The sequence below is a fragment of the Pan paniscus genome, chromosome 11, assembly GCF_029289425.2.
Source record: "Pan paniscus chromosome 11, NHGRI_mPanPan1-v2.0_pri, whole genome shotgun sequence".
In the NCBI taxonomy this organism is placed as follows: Eukaryota; Metazoa; Chordata; class Mammalia; order Primates; family Hominidae; genus Pan; species Pan paniscus.
Genome location: NC_073260.2, coordinates 6,191,717 through 6,211,988, shown reverse-complemented (window position 1 = coordinate 6,211,988; position 20,272 = coordinate 6,191,717). Strand labels below are relative to the sequence as shown.

Here is a 20,272-nt window from a genome sequence, read left to right as displayed (position 1 = left end):
AACGAAAGGCAAACTCCTGGCCCCTGTGGGCCCCGGCCCCTGCAGCCTCGCAGGTCCCCTATCCCTCCTCCCTGCCTTCCTTTCCGCCCCGCTGACACCACGGTCTGCAAACCACGGTCCTCCTCGCCACCCCTGTCACCTCCTCCTCCGCCCCCCGCCGGCCTCCGACACAAAGTCGCCACCCAGTCACCCCGCCTCGGCCCCGCCTGGTTTGATTTCCTCCCGTGTGTGTCACCCATGAGGTGGCCGTGCCCCTGGCCTGTTTACAGCTGTGCGCAGGCTCCTCGCAACCCGAAAGCGAGACCTTTGTCTGCGGCAGCTCCGCGCCGGGCTGGGCGGCCGCAAGGGAGGGCACAGCGCCACCTGCTGGTGCTGCCGCCAGAACGCGCCAAGCTGAGGAGCAGGCGGGCTCCGCTCACGCCCCCACACCCCCTAGCTGGGGGCTGGGTTCCCGCGATGTCTCCCGACTCCCCGCTGCTCCCCTAGTCCCCGTAGGCACGCGGGTACCCGGCCTTTGGGAGGGGGATCATTCCCAATACTCCTGTTACGGGTTGAACTGTGTCCCTGAACAAAAAGATCTCTGGTACCCGTGAATGAGATCTTATTTGGAAATAGGGTCTGTGCGGATAGAATCCGGATGAGGTCACACTGGAGTAGGGTGGGCCTTAATCCAATGACTGCTATCCTTATGATAACAGGGAAAAGTGGACAGACACGCACAGGCGGACAGACACGAACTGATGAAGGCACAGTTTGCAGTCACACGTCTACAAAACCAGGAACGAATGCCAAGGAAACTGGCAGCCACCAGAGGTTGGAAGATGCAAGGAAGGATCCTCTCCTAGAACCTTCAGAGACAGCCTGGCCTTGCTGACCCCTGGATTTTGGACTTCTGGCCTTTAGAACTGTGAGAGAATACATTTCTGTTGTGTTGAGCCACCCAGCACTTCGTGACAGCAGCCCAGGAAGCTGACCCGATAGACACTGGTCCCAGTCATCACCCTCTGTGCCATCACCACACCTCCCCTCCACGAATCAACCACGACCACAGGACACCTCCTTCTGGAATCTCTCTGTGCCCACGCACTCCCCAGATGAGCACTTCCCCTTCCCCTGGCAACTCCCCGGATTCTTGTTACCCCCACCCCCCGCCCCGGCATGGCCTGGGCCCAGGAGACAGATACGAACCTTTGCTACTTCATCATATTCAGATGTTAGTAAAAATCTCTATGTTCGTCATATTCAGATGTTCGTAAAAATCAAGTGGCAGCAGTGCTGGGGGTTAAGGAAATGGGGAGAGTGATGGCAGATGTGTGAGGGGAGACAAGGGGCACTTCCAGGTACTCACAGCCACCCTGGGAGCTGGGACAGCCAACCAGTGTGTTCTCATGCTCCCAGCCCCTGAGGCTCAGAGAGGGGAAGCCATCTGGGTCACCAAGCTCCTGCCTCTTGCCAGTTCTGTGACCCCAAACTAGCCATTGTGCCTTTCAGGGCCTCCCCAGTCTCCTGACCTGCACAATGGGGATGGTTCTAACGTCTACTTCCTGGGAACATCACCACGCTAATGTGAGACAATACTACAAAACCTGTTAGCTGCCTCACAGACTTAGAGATGGAAGGATTAGGAAGGAAAGGGGCCTTCAGAGACTGCAGGGTCCTGCTGACCCCTGGATTTTGGACCTCTGGCCTTTACAACTTTGAGGAAAGAAACTTCTCACAGGGGCGAGACACAGCCCGGAATACAAGTCGGACAGGCTGGGCACTGGTGCTGTGATCTGGGGAAAGTCACTCCCTTCTTGGTCTGGTTTCCTCATTTGCACCATGAACGGGTTGAAAATGAAGCAAAAATCAGATATCGCCCCCCTGTGGCATATGGGAGCATCTTCCAATGGGAACACCTTCCAATGGCTCCCATGATGTTTGTTTGTTTGTTTGTTCGTTTGTTTATTGAGACAGGGTCTGGCTCCGTCGCCCAGGCTGGAGTGCAGTGGCATGATCTTGGCTCACTGCACTCATCACCTTCCAGGTTCAAGTGATTTTCCTGCCTCAGCCTCCGGAGTAGCTGGGATTATAGGCACCTGCCGAGACACCCAGCTAATTTTTGTATTTCTTTTTTGTAGAGACGGGGTTTCACCATGTTGGCCAGGCTGGTGTTGAACTCCTGACCTCAGGTGATCCACCCGCCTCGGCCTCCCAAAATGCTGAGATTACAGGTGTGAGCCACCGCGCCCAGCCTCCGTCATGTTTAGAATCAGGCCTGACTGCCTCCTCTCAGACACTGTCCCAGGCAGCCTCCACACTGGCTCCAGAGATCCCTGCCTCCTGGTACATAAGTTGCTGAGTGATCCCCTTCCTCCGAGGGTGATTGGATTTAGTGACTGGCTTCTCACCAACAGAACACAGCACAGGTGACGTGAGGTCACTTCCAAGATTTACAAAAAACTATGACTTCTGTCTTGCTTGTTTGCTCTTGTTTTCCTCCCCACCTTCACCCCTCACTCTGGGGAAGTGAGTTCTGATGCCGTGAGCTGCCTGCCCTACAGAGAGACCCACATGGCAGTGAAACAAGGGAGGGCCCCCACCAACAGTCACAGAGGAACTGATGCCCTCAGTCAAAACTGAATCCTGCCAATAACATGAGAATGGCCTGGGGGCGGGTCCTGCCCAGTCCAGCCATGGATGAGACCCCAGTCCCAGCCTCCCTTGAGACCTGGGGGCAGAGGCACCCAGCTGAGCTGCCCTGGATCCGGGTCCACAGAAACTGTGTGATGATCAATGTCTGTTGCTGGAAGCTGTACATTAGGGTAGTGTTGTCACACAGCTGTCCACAGGCCCCTGGGCTGCCCCTCCCACCCCCAGCTCACTTGGGCCACACTGGCCTCCTTTCGCACTCCTCTCTGGCCAAACTCATTTCTGCCTCCCAGCCCTGCCTGCTGAGCCTTCTCCATCACACTGTCCAGACTCGTGCAGGGCTGGCCCATGCTTTGTCTTCTGGCCACAGCACAGATGGCCCCTTAGCGAGACCTCTCAGATCCCCACCCAGCAGGCCCCAGCCCTCCCTGGCAGCCCCGGCATTATTTTCGCTGCAGCACTTGCTTTTTCCTTTCTGTGCCTGTTTGCTTTTGTGCCCTGTCCATCGCCCCCTCCAGACTGCCAGCTCTGGAGGGCAGGCCCCCCTGGGTCACTTTCAGAGCCACGCCCAAGCCCAACGCTGCCCCCCCACAACCCAGGGTGAGTGCTTGGGCACACCTGCTAAAGGGAAAGAGGAAGCTCTTGGAGCCCCCTCCCGCCTCTGAGCAGCTAACATTGTGAAGAGGGATGCTAGTAATGGGGGGTGTGCATTGGGTGGAGGCCGGGGTCCCCCAGAGGGACCCTGCCGGGCTCTCCCTGACTCCAGTTGCTCCAATGAGCACAGTGGGCACTGCCTCCCCCTGGTGGCTGGCACTAGCACAGCAGCAGCCTCAGGCAGAAAACCCAGAAAACAAAACACACACCTTTGTTTGGGTGTTGTCAAGGTAGCAGCTCTCCTGAGTCCCAGGGGGTCAAAGGAGCAGAACCTGCAGGCTCCAGGGGTAATTCAAGGAGCCTCAGAAGCTTCATTTGCTCCCCTCTTTCCCTCTGCTGGTCCTGGGGTGTCCAGTTCATTCGTGAGGCCTCCTCACTCCAACCAGGGCAACAGCTCTGGCCCCACTTCCAAATAAGAACCCTGAGGCTCCAACAAGGACAGTCTTGTCCCACAAGAGTTGTCCAGTGCTTGGCCACGCTCTGCACCACCCCAGGCCCTCAGCCCTTCAGCCCCCCCGGCTTCTCTTGCTCAGAAGAACCTCCAAGAAGAAGGCATTTTCCACAGACCTCGGTGGGTAGTGGGGGCATCCCCAGTGGAGACCTAAGGCCGACAGACACGTCTACGAGCCTGTGGGACCCTTGGGGTCACCCAGGCCAAACATTCCAATTTATAGAGCAGGAATTTGAGGCTTCCTTTCCTACAGCCCCGTCCACACTGAAGGGGTCTTTTCCTGCTTCCAGGTGATCACAGCGGTGAACACAGAACCCCACAGCCTGTCCTCTCCAGGCTGCCCCAGCCCAGACAGATCCTGGGAACCTTGGAGAATCCCCGCCCATCAAGCTGGCGTGTCCTCCCCTTGCCCCCCACCCCGTGCCATGGCCCCAGGCATGTTGCTGGGTACTGGATGCCCCTGCCCATGGCAGAGTAGCCCCCGCCCTCTTTCTTCTTTCCCCCAGTCACTTCCCTAGCGTCCCGTCCTACTCTTAGCCCCAGGAAGTGTGTGGTGTGTGTGTGAGCATGTATGCGCAGGCCTGCGCCTGTACGTGCGCGGAGAAGCCCAGGCAAATGAGCCCACATGGGAGATGGGCAGGGGTCCCCAGGATCTTAGAGGCTGTCATTCCCAAAGCAAACCCCACGGGAAGGGTGAGCCGAGCCCTTCCTGGCCTAAGAGGCCGGAACCCTCCCTTCATCTCTGGACTCCGCCAACTTCGTGTGCCCCGGGCCAGTCCCTGCCCCTCTCCTGTCCTCAGTTTCCCTACTGTCCCGGGCGGGGTTGGACGCGGAGCTGCGTAAGCGCACGCTCAGCGTGGACGCGGCGCCGGGCTCCCTCCCCCCGGTGGGTGTGGGCTGGGGCATGCGGTCCTCCCTCCACCCGCGACGCGGGGCTGGGGACGGCGCGCACTCACCTGGCAATCTACCATCATCCTCAGCCTCGGTGGCACATCGCCGGCCCCAGGGCGGGACCCGGGGCTCGCAGAGGCCGCTCGCCTGGGCCCGCGCGCGGCGCAGGGGTGCGCCCGGCTGCGGGGCTCATGGCGCGGCCTCCGGTCCCCGCCGGGCCCAGGACTCTGCGGCCCTCGGGGCCGCCCTGGCCGCCGCCAGCGCCGCTCCCATTGTCTGCGCCGCGCCGCGCTCCGGCCGCTCGGGCCTCGCCGCTCGGTTCCGCCCCGGCTCCCCGGGCTCGGGCCCGGGTGGGCGGGGACAGCCGCGGCCCCGCCCCAGCCCGCCCGCAGGTGCGAGGGGCGCGCCCCGCCGCGCGAGCTCGGGGACGCGCTCGGGGGCGCGCTCAGGCCTCCCTCCCGCGGGCCGACGCGGGTGTTCCCCCCGCGGGGCAGCCGGGCCTGGTGTCCAAGGCCGGGCGCGCACACGGGGCCTGCGCGGGACCGCAGACAGCGCGTGCACGTCACTCCGCTTCGCCGCGCGCACGCGCCACGCGCCACTCGCCACTCGCCACGCTCCCAGCGCGGTGTGCGGCCGATCTCACGTGTCCGTCCGCCCCAGCCGCCTGCTCAGTACTCCCTACCCCGCTAGGACCTAGGGCCAACCTCGCCCCAGCGAGGCGGGGGCCGCTGAGTCGGCGCGCCGGCGTCACCAAATATACACGTTCACCCTGCCGCCCAGCACCCCGATGCCACCTGCTGGACTCGGCTCGGCGGGTGGCTGGGAGCTGGGGGACCCGAGGTGACAGCGAACTCAGCCTGGGCAGGGAGAAAGTCAGGTCTCCCCTTCCCCTCCTCTTCCCCACTTCCCTCCTTGTCTTCCCTGACAGCACCCGGGACCACAAGGTCCAGCTGCAGCTTCAGCTGGTATAAGATGGGGCTCAAGGGAGCCTGGGGGAAGGAGGCCTCACACTGGGGTTGAGCGACTGTTGGGGGTAGTCAGTGTTATTAGGGCTAACTGATTTCGTCCCTTTTTATTTTTTATTTATTTTTGTTTTTGAGACGGAGTCTCGTTTGTTTGTTTTTTGAGACGAAGTCTCACTCTTGTCCCCCAGGCTGGAGTGCAATGGCGCGATCTCGGCTCACTGCAACCTCCACCTCCCAGGTTCAAGCAATTCTCCTGCCTCAGCCTCCTGAGTAGCTGGGATTACAGGCACCTGCCACCACGCCCGGCTAATTTTGTATTTTTAGTAGAGATGGGGTTTCACCATGTTGGCCAGGCTGGTCTCGAACTCCAGAGGTCAGGTGATGCTCCCGACTTGGCCTCCCAAAGTGCTGGGATTACAGGCATGAGCCACTGCACCAGCCGCAGTCTCCTTCTTGTCGACCAGGCTGGAATGCAGTGGCTAGATCACGGCTCACTGCAACCTCTGCCTCCTGGGTTCAAGCGATTCTCCTGCCTCAGCCTCCCAAGTAGCTGGGATTACAGGTGCACGCTGCCACCACCGCGCCCGCCTAATTTTTGTGTTTTTAGTAGAGACAGAGTTTCACCATATTGGCCAGGCTGGTCTCGAACTTCTGACCTCACGTGATCTGCCCTCCTCGGCCTCCCAAAGTGTTGGGATTACAGGCGTGAGCCACTTTGCCTGGCCGACCCTTTTGATTTATTTATTTATTTTATTTATTTTATATTTTTGAGACAGAGTCTCACTCTGTCACCCAGACTGGAGTGCAATGGCACAGTCTCGGCTCACTGCAACCTCCGCCTCCCAGGTTCAAGTGATTCTCCCGTCTCAGCCTCCCGAGTAGCTGGGACTACAGGCATGTGCCATCACACCCGGCTAATTTTTGTATTTTTAGTAGAGATGGGGTTTCACTATGTTGGCCAGGCTGGTCTGGAACTTCTGACCTCATAATCTGCCCACCTTGGCCTCCCAAAGTGCTGGGATTACAGGCATGAGCCACTGTGCCCGGCCTTTTTTATTTTTAAAAAAACTATGTAGAGACGAAGTCTCACTATGTTGCCCAGGCTGGTTTGGAGCTCTTGGGCTCCAGAGATCCTCCTGCCTTGGCCTCCCAAAGTGCCGCAATTACAGGCGTGAGCCACTGTGCCCGGCTTCATTCAATTTTATACCACAGCCAAGGCACCAGCACTGCAGGCCACTCAGCTGTAAGTGGCCAGGCCCTGCTGTGCGTGGTGACCCCCACTTCATGGCTCTTCCCCGTCACTCATCCCCGAGCTGGTCATCAGAGGCCTCATCCTGTGTTGGGGCCTCGCTGGCCAGGTATCCCCTGAGTCCAGTGCTTGGGACCCATATATATTGATCCCCCTGCTGGGACAGGCCTGCGGTGACCCCTGCCTCCTTGCCTGGCATTCAGAACCCTGTGTGACCTGGTCCCTATACCCCAACTCTAGCCTCCTGGGGCCATCCTGACCCAGGGACCCCATCAAGCCCCTGCCCCTCTCAGAGCCCCCTGCCAGCACTGCCCCTCCCTGTATCCTCCTCCACAATGCACTCACCTTCAGAGCTGCACTCCTCCCACCCTGTGCAGAGCACAGTCTTGAACCCAGATGACCTGGGTTCAAACCTGCAGCTGAGCCACATCACAGGCAAGCTCATGGTGACCTCTCAGAGTCTCAGTTTCCTCTACTGAAAATGAGTCAGGGACTCCCACCCGGCAGGGTGTGCCAGGGGTAAAGCTGGGTGTAAGTGGGGTGAGGGGGGTATGGGGGACTTCTCCCCTGCTAGGCGGAGCTGCCCAGGCCTCAGAGTCTGCTGTCACCTGGGGTCCCCCATCTCCCAGCCATCCACCCAGCTGAGTCCAGCGCTTCCATAGCCCTCTCTGTGCTTTCAACAGAAGCTCCTCGGAGGCAGGGCCTACTCCTTCAGCACAGAACCCCTCCCCTGGAGCAGGTGCTCCCTATGAGGGACACAGAGGCCATGGTTCCATTCCTGCCCCTCTGCCCAGGAGGCACCCAGTGCCCCTTCAAGACTCCAGGCCTCTCCAGCCCAGTCTGTCTCCTCCAACTGGTCACTCCATCTGTCCACGCTCTTCGGGTCTGTCCCTGCTTGCCGGCCAAACCACAGGTGAAGGAAGAATGAACTCAGGGCTGGCCCCAGCTTTTCCACAGGTGACCAAGTGGGTGGGTGCCTGCCCGTTCCAGTATGACCAGAGTCTACCCCACCCTCCTCTCTGTCTTCTCCTTCCATGAAAAAGATGCTGCTGTCTCCAGGGCGGTGAGCACCAGGCCGCCAAGCCCTGAACCCATACCCCACCCCATCTCTGCGTGGCCAGGCAGACAGAACCACACTGTAGGCCTCTGAAGTCCTTCTGGGTCCAGACTGGAGAGGTCATCTTCCCACGCCCTCTAATCCTGGCCTGCGCCATTGGCTCAGAGTCCCACGCCCACTGGTGACCTCACAGGGCTGGAGTGACCCTGGATACGGGAGCTCCCAGGGTTGTCCGGCTGCTGGGCTCCATGCCCCTCTACACAGCTGGGAGTGTGGTGGCTCTGCCAGCATGCTCCGCTTCACCCAGTCTCCCTGGAGAACTGGAATGAAATCCTGTCCGTTGCAGCCTCTAGCTTTAGCTCAGATTTTCTGGAGTAACTATATCCCTATTCGATTGTGTTTGACATCCAGTCTGCCTGTGTCCCCACTGCCTGATGGAACAGACACTGGGGACACAGGCAGGCTGGATGTGCAGGTAAAAACCACCTTAGTGGCCAGGCACAGTGGCTCACACCTGTAATCCCAGCACTTTGGGAGGTCGAGGCAGGTGGATCACTTGAGGCCAGGAGTTTGAGACAAGCCTGGCCAACACGGTGAAACCCCGTCTCTACTAAAAATACAAAAATTAACTGGGTGTGGCGGGCGCCTGTAATCCCAGCTACTTGGGAGTCTGAGGCAGGAGAATCGCTTGAACCTGGGAGGCAGAGGTTGCAGCGAGCCAAGATCACGCCACTGAATTCCACCCTGGGTGACAAGAGCGAAACTCGGTCTCAAAAAAAACAAAACAAAACAAATCACCCTAGCTAGGGTCGAGCACACGCCCCCTTTATTATAAACTGCCTCAAACCCTCTTAAGAAGGAGGTGGCTAGTCCCCTGAGAGTGCGGCTCACTTTGGGGTGCAGGAAACCGAGGGAGCCTAGACCTGCTCCATTTCAAAGGCTCACTCTGGGGGCCTGAGTGAGGAATTGGCTACATGTGGTTGGGAGACATCAAGGGACCCAGGACCCCTGTGACCAGAGAAAAGGGGTCTAGGGCGCCTTCACACCAGGGTATTAGAAATGCTACGTTAAGGGCAATATGCAATAAACGGGGGACTGGCGCGGCAGGGTTCAGGCACTCTGAGTCGGGCTGAGGCTTCAGAGCCTGCCCCGCAAAGGCACGGCTGCAGAACGTGGCAAGCCTGCCGGGCCCTGCCTTTGTAACTGCGCCTCCCCTCCCCGTCTCACCATTCCTATGCCGCGTTACTGTGAGATCCTGTGTGCTACTGTGTGCACAGCCCTCTGCAGTTCACAGTGGCCTTTCCACGTCCCTTTTCCGGTTGAATTCGCCTGACTGACAGGGAGGCGGGACAGGGCTGGTCTGCACGCTAGTGAAGCACTGGTGGCTGCAGGTCTTTGGGTCCCCATCCATGGCAACCCCCAGCTCCGTGGTCAGCTCCTCAGGCAGCTGATATCCTTGTCCAGTGTAGAAAAGCGGATCAGCTTCAGGCTGGGTGGCTGGGGCTTCCTGTCGTCCCAGAGGTACTTGGGGGACAGCACCTTGGACGGCTTGTTTGAGATGAAGTGACGGTTTAGATGGCTTTCCTCCCGCCAGGCTGCCATGATGCCATTGGCCTTGTCCACCAGGATGGCCATGTGGCAGCCCCTAGTAAACTCATATACCCTGGCCACCTGCCCCCCGAAGACTGCCCCACCATAATAGAAGTCCCCTTCGCTGTCTGCCACAAAGGCAGTGGAAACACGCCTGCGCTCATAGGGGAACTGCTGGCGGGAAACGGCGTAGTAGCTTGGGTGAATGGCAGCCACCAGGTCTCCCAAGGTCTCAGGGCCCCACGGGTTCTGAAACACCATGTCCACATCAAGGCAGAAGAGGTAGTCCACCTCCCGGTGAGCCCTCTTAGCAATGTGCTGGCTGATGGTCTCCATCCGGCGCATGGATGTCTCCTCCCAGTGGGAGTGACCCTGGATGGGGATGGAGCTGAGGAGCCGGTGGGGACCCAGCGGGATGCCGGGAATGGCTGCAGGGTTGTCAGTGAAGATGTAGTAGTGCACCCGGTACCCACGCATGAAGAACTCCTCGGCTGACTCCAGGAAGGACTGGATGAAATGAGTGTACCTAGTGATGATCACCCGGTCACCCACTGCTACACCAGCAGCCTGCCAGGGTCCCCACTGTATGCTGGGGTCAGCCAGGCTGGGGTCCACTTACCAGCTCCCTATCTCAAGATGTCACTCTGCTCTGGCCCTCTGGGTCCTCATTTGTCCAATTCCCAAAATGCTGGTACCAGCCTCTTACGGCTGTTGTAAGCATGTTCCTGGTAGAGATTCTTATGCTCCTAGGCCAGGTGAACTTTTACTGAGCAATTTCTAAGTGCCCAGTGACGTTCTAAGAATTCTTATGATCTTTGATCTGCATAAGCATGCCCATTTTACAGGCAGGAACATTGAGGATCACAGAGAAGAAAGTAGTGCAGAAGCAGGTAAGTGGATGAATCAAGGGAAGGCAAGTTGAGCTAGATGCTGGGGGCATGGAGGGGGGTGTGGTTGACACAGCCCTGCCCCCAGGCCAAAACTCATTGGACAAGGGGGTCACCTGACCCTAGGTGGACCATTCGTCATCTGGCCATGCTTTAGGGCCCCAGGAAGTTCCAGGAAGGAGTCCCAGAGGCCCAGAGGGAGGCTGCCAAGCGGCAGCTCCTAAAGGAAGGCCAGGTGGGGTCATGGGAGAGACGAGGGCAGAGGAGGGGTCTAGATGAAACAGGGAGGGGCAAGGGGGCCTCCTGACAAAGGCTCCTGCTGTCCCCTCACCTGGACTCTGCATCCTGTCTATGCTAGAGCCAGATCCCCTACTCCAGGAAGCCCCCATCCCACTATCGCACCCTACACTGTACTTTCTATCTGCTTGGCACCTGGTTCCGAGCCTCCCGGGTGCCCAGCAGGGTCCTGTGTGCACGTCTGGTCTGGTCTCTTCCCAACTATAAACTCCCGTGGCTCAGGGAGACCTCCCTCCCCTTCCCCAGCCCACTACTCACTTCCCCACGGCAAACACCGTGACCCCAATGGTCAGGTTCAGTGGCTGGTAGATGTGCTGCAGAAGCTCTGGGTTGAAGGTTCCCTCGGAGACGATGGGCGCCAACCAGGGTGTGAGTGTCAGCAGCTGTGTGGGCCTGGCAGCAGGGGGGCCGTGGGCACTGAGACCCTCCCCTGTGAAAGCCTAAGTCTCATCCCGGCCCTGGCTCTCACACTGTGTGACCCGGGGCAGCTTTGTCCCCATCTCTGGGCCTCCCTTTCCTCATATGGAAAGTGGGGATAATGATAGCCACCTCCCAGCAGGGTTGGGAGTACCAAGAGTTAACGCACACCAAGGAGAAGCCTGGCATTATTCATGTGTGCCAAGCCCCTAATAAATGAGGGTCATTAAAAAGGGCAAGACCACGTTGTTATGAACAATGGCCTGAGCACCTCCTGAGTGCAAGCACGGTGCAGATGTTACAATACCTCTCATCTGCTCCTCCAAACTCCAGTGAGCTAGGCACTATTATCCACCTGCACAGAAAAAGCTCAGAGCAGTTGGGTACGCTGCCCAGGGTCACACAGCCCAGGTCCCTGACTCCCAGCCCTGTGTCTTTCCACAGTCCCTAACTCTCTGGGCCCCAAGGCCACCCTGATGTTAGCACCTCCACTACCCCACCTTATAAATCAGAGCTCTTTTGTCCCTTTCCCCCGCCCCCATCAGGCCTCTCCATGACACCTACCTGTGCTCCAGCAGCTTGGGCTGAGGGTACTGTGACCTGCAACCAAGAAGGACCAGTGGTGGAGGAGAGCCACCACCCTCACGGCCACAAAAGAGGAAATGCCAGTCTCCTTACCATACCATGGGCTGGAGTGGCTTCTCCCTCTTGTAGTGCAGCTTCATGTTGCTGGTGGCAGAGGCAAGAAAGAGCCATCATCATGGGGCTGGGGACAGAGACACTCAGCACAGGAAGAAGGAGGAGTCAGAGGCCCCTGCGGGTGGGCACCCAGGGTCCATGCAGGCTCCCTCTGACCTTCCCCCACAGCCCCACCCGACTCTACAGAGGAGCTGGGGACCCCTACAGAAGTGATCTGTCCAGGGTCACGGAGAGAGTAAGTGGCAGGGCAGTGATTCGAACCCAGTGCCGCCTGCTCCCAAGGCTGATGCTTTTCCAACCATGTCGCTCTCGTTGTCGGAAAGAAGATTTGAAAACCTGCAAAGGGCCAGGCGCGGTGGCTCACGCCTGTAATCCCAGCACTTTGGGAGGCCGAGGCGGGTGGATCACAAGGCCAGGAGTTCAAGACCAGCCTGGCCAAGATGGTGAAACCTCGTCTCTACTAAACATACAAAAATTAGCTGGGCGTGGTGGCGGGCGCCTGTAATCCCAGCTACTCGGGAGGCTGAGGCAGGAGAATTGCTTGAACCCAGGAGGCAGAGGTTGCAGTGAGCCGAGATCACACCATTGCACTCCAGCCTGTGTGACAGAGCAAGATTCCGTCTCAAAAAAAAAAAAAAAAAGGAAGAAAAGCTGCAAAGGCCTGGTGACTGGGACCTCGGGTGAGCTAAGAGCTAATTAACCTGAGCCCACTGTAATGGTCAGTTGTAGGCAATCCTCCTGCCTTAGCCTCCTGAGTAGCTGGACCTGCCAGGCACTCATTACCACCCACGGCTGATTTTTAAAAATTTTGTAGAGATGGGGTCTTGCTATGTCGCCCAGGCTGGTCTGTGAAAGTATTTTGTAGATGTGATTAACATTCTATATCAGTTGATTTTACATAAAAGAGAGTATCCTAGACAACCTGGGTGGGACCGATCCAATTGGTTGAAAGGCCTTAAGAACAGAACTGGTGGCCAGCCCAGGTGGCTCACACCTGTAGTCCCAGCACTTTGGGGGCCCAACGCGGGCAAAGCGCTTGAGCCCAGTAGTTCAAGACCAGCCTGGGCAACATGGCAAGACCTCGTCTCTACAAAAACAACAAAAATTAGCTGGGTATGGTGGTGTGCACCTGTGGTCCCGGCTACTTGGGAGGCTGAAGCAGGAGGATGGTTTGAGCCCAGGAGGTGGAGGTTGTAGTGAGCTGTAATCACACTACTGCACTCCAGCCTGGGCCACCCACAAAGTGAGACCCTGTCTCAAAAAAAAAAAAAAAAAAAAAAAAAAACAACTTCACCTGTGGGCTGTGGTGTCTGCTCCTATCTGAGTTTCAGCTGCTTAGCCAGCCTCACCATCACATAAGTCAATTTTCCTAGGTATGTTGGCCATCTGTCTACCTTCCTACCTCTTACTGGTTCTGTTTCTCTAGTGGAACACTGACTGCCATTTCTCTGCATCTGCAAAATGGGCAAAACCATCCTTAGCCTTAGCGATGTGGTGAGAGTTACACAAGGTGTGTGAGGGGCTCTTGACAATGTCCAGCATGGAGCAAGTGCTCAGTAAGGTGAGGGATCCTGGGCAAGTCTTGGCAGGCAGCCTCCATGGTCAGTTTCAAGGTCAAACTGGTTGGAGAAGAAAGAAGGGGATCCATGAAGGAGGTGCCAGGGCTGCCGGGTCAGACCCCTGGGCTCACCTCTGGCTCTGCCACTAACTGGTCCAGGGACCTGGAGCCAGACAGTTGACCCTGTGAACTTTAGTTTCCTCATCCACAAAATGGGGACAATAAAACCATCCACTTAGAGTGTTTCCAGCAGGTGGAAGCGAGGTGCAGAGAAGGGAAAGACCAGCCGGGTGCGGTGGCTCATGCCTGTAATCCCAGCACTTTGGGAGGCCAAGGCGGGCAGATCACAAGGTCGAGAGATCGAGACCATCCTGGGCAACATGGTGAAACCCCATTTCTACTAAAAATACAAAAATTAGCTGGGCGTGGTGGTGTGCACCTGTAGTCCCAGCTACTTGGGAGGCTGAGGGAGGAGAATCGCTTGAACCCGGGAGGCTGAGGGTGCAGTGAGCCGAGATCCCGCCACTGCACTCCAGCCTGGCGACAGAGCAAGACTGCATCTCAAAAAAAAGGGAAAGGCCACCCAGCCAGCAGCAGCAACAAAAGGCCCGAGGCCGACTGTCCCCAGGCAGAAGCTCATAAGGATCCCACCCACTGATGACACAGTAGTCTGCCAGGTTCTTGTAAGTTTCTTTTCTTTCTTTCTTTTCTTTTTCGAGGTGGGGTCTATCTGTGTGGCCCAGGCTGGAGTGCAGTGGCACAATCTCGGCTAACTGCAGCCTTGACCGCCTGAGCTCAAGCGGTCCTCCCACACCAGCCCCCTGAGGAGCTGGGACCACAGGTGCCCACCACCACACCCAGCTGTTTTTGTATTAATATTTTGTGTACAGACTGGGTTTCACCATGTTGCCTAGGCTGGTCTTGAACTCCTGAGCTCAAGTGATCTGCCTGTCTTGGCTTCCCAAAGTGCTGGGATTACAGGCATGAGCTGCCTTGCCTGATCCCCTGTGAGTTTCAATACATCATGTATGATGGGGTGGCTGAAGCCTCCTTGAACTCTTCCACCTCTAGGCTATGCTCTTTTATTTGTGGTAAAGTATACAAAACACAAGATTTACTACTTTAGCCATCTTTAAGTGTACAATTCAGTGGCATTAGGTACATTCACATTGTCATGCAACCATCCAACATTTGTGTCCAGAACTTTTTCATCATCCCAAAAGGAAGCTCGGTCCTCATTAAACAACAGCTTGCCGTTGCCCCGCCCCCAGCCCCTGGGAACCATAATTCTACTTCTGCCTCTATGAACTTGAGTATGGAAAGTACTTCCTATAAGTGGAATAATAAAGTTTTTGTCCTTTTGTGATTAGTAGCTACTTTTTTTTTTTCTTTTTTTAGATGGAGTCTCAGTAACCTTGTCATCCCAGCTGGAGTGCAGTGGTGTGATCTTGGCTCACTGTAACCTCAGCCTCCTGGGATCAAGTGATTCTCCTGCCTCAGCCTCCCAAGTAGCTGGGACTACAGGTGTATGCCACCACACCCCGCCAATTTTTGTATTTTTATTAGAGATGGGGTTTCATCATGTTGGCCAGGCTGGTCTCGAACTCCTGAGCTCAAGTGATCCACCAGCCTCCGCCTCCCAAAGTGCTGGGATTACAGGCATAAGCCGCTACACCCAGCCAAGTTGCTACTCTTGAATCAACAATTTTTTAAAGTCAGTTCGTCAAATTGGCCCTCTGCCCTAGTTTCCTACAAGAAAGCATGTTTCAGGGCCCTGCTCAGAAAGCCCTGGGATTCCAAGAAGCGGTCAGGAGTTAGAAGGGGTACCAAACAGCCCAGCATTCTGCACCTCCCTGGCAGCGAGCTCCTCTTTTCTCTCCACAAGCCCAGACACACTCCAGCTGCAGTGAAGAGTTACACACAAGAATACAAAAGCAGGCCGGTGTGGTGGCTCATGCCCGCAATCCCGGCAGGGGCGAGTTGGGACGACCCCTTGAGGCCAGGAGTTCCAGACCAGCCTGGGCAACATAGTGAGACCCTGTCTCTACAAACAAATAAAAAAAATTAGCTAGGAGGTGTGGTGGTGAGCACCTGTGGTCTTAGCTACTCAGGAGGCTGAAGTGTGAGGATCACTTGAGCCCAGGAGGTCAAGGCTGTAGTGAGCTGTGATCGTGCCGCTGCACTCCAGCCTGGGCAACAGAGCCAGACCTTATCTCCCCCCGCCACGCACACACACAAGATAGACAAACTGGAAAGAAAAAAAAAAGTTGTAGGTATACTCAGCCAAGAGTGATGATAGAGAACCCACAAACAGACCAAACAGAGAAGGTGGGGAAGAAGCACTTCACACAAGAAAAATTTCAATTAACGGGAAGACGTAGGGAAATGAGAGTCTCACTAGTAATAATAAAATAAAATAAAATAAAAATTAAGGCCAGGGGTGGTGGTTCACGCCTTTAATCCCAGCACTTTGGGAGGCCGATGGGGGGGCGAAGCCTGGCCGAAGGGGGCAAAGACCAACCTGGCCAACATGATGAAATGCTGTTTCTACTAAAAATACAAAAATTAGCGTATGTGCCTGTAATCCCAGCTATTCAGGTGGCTGAGGCATGACAATTGCTTGAACCCGGGAGGTGGAGGTTGCAATGAGCTGAGATCACGCCACTGTACTCCAGCCTGGGTGGCAAAGCGAGACTCTGTCTCAATATAATAATAATAATAATAATAATAAATAAATAAATAAATAAAATTTATACCAAAGAGGATAGCATTTTCCCTCTCCCAATCAGCAAGGTAGGTTCATTTTTGTTTTCATAACCTCTGGTATTCCCAGCAGTAGCCCAGGTGTACTACACGGTGGCTTTGCTGGGTACTGCTTGGGCAGGGCACATGAATGAGTGACTGATGTGCTGTGGTCCTTCTGGAAATAACCCAATGAGTTGGATCAGAACCTATCCACATCCTCCGGCCACTAAGGGAACATATCTGAACAAAGTGATCTTTGAAATGGAGAAAGGGTTATGCTGCTCATCACAAACTAACTGAGAGCCCTGGGAAATTGGGAGCAACCTAAATCCCGAGAGCAATTGGTGGTGGGAAAGAGAGAGGGGCTCAAAAATTATGTGTCAGTCCCTGGGTGGAATAAGATGATGGTGACCGGACCGATGCAGTAGCTCATGCCTGTAATCTCAGCACTTTGGGAGGCTGAGGCAGGTGGAACACTTGAGGTCAGGAGTTTGAGACCAGCCTGGCCAACATGGTGAAACGCCATCTCAAATAAAAATACAAAAATTAGCCAGGTATGGTGGTGGGTGCCTGTAATCCCAGCTACTTGGGAGGCTGAGACAGGAGAATCTCTTGAACTGGGGAGGTGGAGGTTGCTGTGAGCCAAGATCGCGCCACTGCACTCCAGCCAGGGCGACAGAGTGAGACTCTGACTCAAAAAAAAAAAAAAAAAAAAAAAAATACTCCTTAGGTGAGGAGGACTTTGGTCACATGTTCATTTGTTCCTTGAATCCATGGAACACAAAGTTGAGCAACAAGGTCAAGTCCTAAAAGCACTGAACACAACCCCTGCTGGTCACCGGGAGCAACAGCAGGCTGTTTATGGTCATCTTTGCACTCTGTTCTCAGTGGCCAGACACAGCAAGCAAGGCTCACAGCTGTGCAACATGTGGACGGTCAGACCATGCAGGGGGCTGCAAGGATGCTGGAAGACCGAAATGGAAATTTCGCTTCACACTTGTCACAGCCCTTAAATTACATAAATACTATTGCATTTATCAGAAACATGAACTTAGGAATCAGGAACCGGCAGATGAAGTGAACTTAAATACTCTCCTGTCTCCCCAACTGTGAGCAGCCCTCAGGGCCCCCAGTTCTCCTAGCCACACCCATACTTACAAGATCTCTGGGCAGGGGAGATAATAGGGGACATAGGAGACTGGCAGCCAGTTCTCAAGATACACCCTGTGAATAAAAAAAAAAAAAAAAATCTGTTGATCCACTCTGCACCAGAGGCTGAAAACGCACCTCATGCACATCATTGGGAGTGCAGGTCTCCCACAGTGCATTAGGAGGCCAGATCCCCTGTCATTCTGTAGGTCTGGCTGACCTTGGAGGACAAAGCCTGCTGGTATTCCTGGCATGTGTCACAGGGCCTGCCATGCAGTCATTCATTCACCCATAGAGTCATTCATTCCTAGGGAGTGTATATTCTTGATGCCAGGCCCCCCACACAAACAGCAGGGTGAGGGGCAGCCCCAGGAGCTTCATGGAAGGACAGAAACAGAGGGTGAATTTGGGAGCGTGAACGGGGATTCCCCATCAACATTGGTTGAAGGATGATCCAGGCAGAGAAAAGAGCAAGTCAAAGGCCAGGAGGCCAGTACAAGGCAGAATTCAGAAGCCGGAGACACTAGTTGGGTCTTGTTGGGGCTGGGGTTGGAGAACAGGTGAGTCAGGAGGGGTTGGTGGGATCTGGAATCCTATGAGGAGATCAAGGTTTTGGGGTTGATCTGCAGAGACAGGGGGAGTCCTGGGTGGGGGTAGAGACAGGGAGAGTCCTGGGTGGGGATAGAGACAGGGGGAGTCCTGGGTGGGGATACAGACAGGGGGAGTCCTGGGTGGGGATAGAGACAGGGGGAGTCCTGGGTGGGGATAGAGACAGGGGGAGTCCTGGGTGGGGATAGAGACAGGGGGAGTCCTGGGTGGGGATAGAGACAGGGGGAGTCCTGGGTGGGGATAGAGACAGGGGGAGTCCTGGGTGGGGATAGAGACAGGGGGAGTCCTGGGTGGGGATAGAGACAGGGGGAGTCCTGGGTGGGGATAGAGACAGGGGGAGTCCTGGGTGGGGATAGAGACAGGGGGAGTCCTGGGTGGGGATAGAGACAGGGGGAGTCCTGGGTGGGGATAGAGACAGGGAGAGCTCCGTGGGGCAGACTCACCACAGGACACTGAGGCTTGTGCCCGCCAACAGGCAGAACCCCAGACCCAGGGCCAGTCTCCGGCGATGCATTGCTGGGGGCTGCACCTGAGCCTGGGCACTTGTAGAGACCCCCACCGGCCTGGGCGGATGAGGCTGTCCCCTCGCAGGGATGTCAGGCTCTGAGCCTGGTCTCTGAGGTCCCAGGAACACCTGCAAAGGAACACTTTTGTTTTTTTGAGATGGAGTTTCACTCTTGTCAACCGGACTGGAGTGCAGTGGCGCAATCTCCATTCACTGCAACCTCTTCTCTTGGGTTCAAGCGATTCTCTTGTCTCAGCTTCCTGAGTAGCTGGGATTACAGGCATAAGCCACCATGCCCAGCTAATTTTTGTATTTTTAGTAGAGAAGAGGTTTCTCCATGTTGGTCAGGCTGGTGTCCTGACCTCAGGTGATCCACCCGCCTCGGCCTCCCAAAGTGCTGGGATGACAGGCTTGAGCCACTGCACCGGGCCAGGAATGCTCTTTATGGGGAGACGGTGACCCCAGCCCTGCAGCCCTGCCCTCCCTCGGTCACCCACTGCGGTCATGTGGACTCTAGGTCCCGCTGGACCCCGGGCTCAGCTCTGGCAGCTCTGGGAGGCGCACGGTGGCAGTGGCTCGGTGCTCAGCTGTTGCTTCCAGCTGTCCTTTGGGAGAGGGGCTGGGACCGACTTCGCGGAGGCCGCCAAGGCGGATCCCTGCCTTGGCTCCCGCGTCTCCGTACTAGGTCCATTGTCAGAGGTGAGCCGAGGCCGCCGGGAGGGGTGCATGGGCCAGTCCACCGTCCGCTGGAAATCAAGCACCGAGGCACAGCGAGGACACACGCAGTCCCAGCGCAGGATGCGCGGGAAGGGGCGCCCAGGATTCCCCGAGGGGAGCGAGGTGGCCGCTGTCCACCTCTCCGGGAGGCAGGGCCCGGGTTCTCCACGGAACGATGGGAACGCGCCTCAACTCGCTGGCTCGTTGACCTTGGGCCAGTCATCCCCTGCTCCCGGCCTCAGTGGATGGGGGGCGGCACGCGGCGCCCGCGGGGAGGACACGCGGGAAGGGCTGTAAAACGCTGGGCGCAGCCCGGGCCACAGTGAGCGGAGAGCCGGGGTCCTGGGGATTAGGCCGCTGCCACTCGGGAGTGTCCGGCAAGCCCTCTCCCTCTCTCTTCCTCTGGGGCCTCAGTTTCCCCACCCGGGCCTCCAAGCCCCGTCTCGCCCCCGCCTCCCGCGAACGCAGAGCCCAGCCCCGAGCGCCGCCGGCCCCAGTCCGTGGTCGGGACCCGGGACCCTGGGTCCGAGATGCGCACCTCCTGGGCTCAGGGCCCTCCTCCTTGGCCCCTTGCGTGGCAGGGACTGGGTGGGGCCAAGGGAGGGCGACTGTCCCTACGGGGTGCAGACTTGCTCCTTGCTGCCGGACCGGCGTTAGGACGGTTGGAGGGGCGCCACCCCGGCGCGGAAAACGGACTCAGCTGGCCTGGGCCCCCGCGATACCCGGGCGATCGGCGGCGCAGGCGGAGCTTGGAGCAGGGCAGGCAGCGGGGCCGCGGGCCAGACAGAAAAGGGGAAGACAGACAGGAAAGAGGACAGAAAAGAGAAGCCAGACAGGAAAGAGGGAGCCGCAGCCCCGCCCACCTACCGCAGGCCCCGCCCCTGCGGTCCGAGAGCCCCTTCCCTGCGGCCTGGGAGCAGGATCCCGGGGGACCGAGCGCCTGGGCTGACCCCTGGGCCTGGCTTCCGCTAGCCGCCTAGAACTCTGCCTAGGATGCAGCAGGCGCAGCTCGGGGGCCAAGAACCGCAGGTCCGGGGCCATGGTAGGGTGCGGGTGGAGAAATGAAGCGATTTGTGGGGAAAACCTTACCTTGTTTATAAGAGCTTTGAAGCAGTCACGGAAAGGGAGAACCAGCTGGACGCAGCTTGCTGTCCGGTTTAGGATCTGGGGGCCTCTGAGCCAGGCGCCCCTACCCAGCGAG

The 20,272-nt window shown here is 57.1% G+C and overlaps 2 protein-coding genes across 33 annotated transcripts in view; both read right to left on the bottom strand.

Annotated features, from left to right (window-relative positions):
- The window catches only part of RALGDS (ral guanine nucleotide dissociation stimulator), a 50,983-nt gene extending 46,042 nt beyond the window's left edge, over positions 1-4,941 (bottom strand). The window contains exon 1 of one of the 2 annotated variants that reach the window (XM_057298613.2): positions 4,693-4,941. In XM_057298613.2, coding sequence (XP_057154596.1) covers positions 4,693-4,710 — 18 coding nt within the window. In that variant the 5' untranslated portion in view covers positions 4,711-4,941. The remainder of the gene's footprint in view (positions 1-4,692) is intronic. The other variant, XM_057298612.2, reaches the window with a different exon arrangement.
- Positions 4,942-8,702: 3,761 nt separating this feature from the next.
- On the bottom strand, positions 8,703-19,909 carry GBGT1 (globoside alpha-1,3-N-acetylgalactosaminyltransferase 1 (FORS blood group)). Of its 31 annotated transcripts, none has more exons than XM_063593885.1 (8): positions 18,852-19,905; positions 18,293-18,483; positions 17,250-17,315; positions 11,768-11,818; positions 11,654-11,689; positions 11,397-11,444; positions 10,931-11,065; positions 8,703-10,014 (listed from the first exon to the last, which is right to left on the bottom strand). In XM_063593885.1, the coding sequence occupies exons 1-8, from the start codon at positions 18,858-18,860 to the stop codon at positions 9,330-9,332; spliced, it is 1,221 nt and encodes a 406-aa protein (XP_063449955.1). In that variant the 5' UTR covers positions 18,861-19,905; the 3' UTR covers positions 8,703-9,329. The 31 variants fall into 31 exon arrangements, with proteins under 31 accessions (XP_063449955.1, XP_063449966.1, XP_063449967.1 ...); XM_063593896.1 differs by having other exon boundaries at positions 19,705-19,905; XM_063593897.1 differs by lacking the exon at positions 11,397-11,444 and having other exon boundaries at positions 8,703-9,995; positions 10,931-11,102; positions 11,773-11,855; positions 18,852-19,909.
- Positions 19,910-20,272: the final 363 nt, after the last annotated feature.

What these genes read in the sequence shown, in the direction of transcription:
- GBGT1 (XM_063593884.1), bottom strand. An exon ending in CCCAAGCTGCTGGAGCACAG is followed by an intron (nt 11,103 to 11,653) that starts GTAGGTGTCATG and finishes AGGCTTTCACAG; the next exon opens with GGGAGGGTCTCAGTGCCCAC. An exon ending in ACGGTGTTTGCCGTGGGGAA is followed by an intron (nt 10,015 to 10,930) that starts GTGAGTAGTGGG and finishes GATCATCACTAG; the next exon opens with GTACACTCATTTCATCCAGT.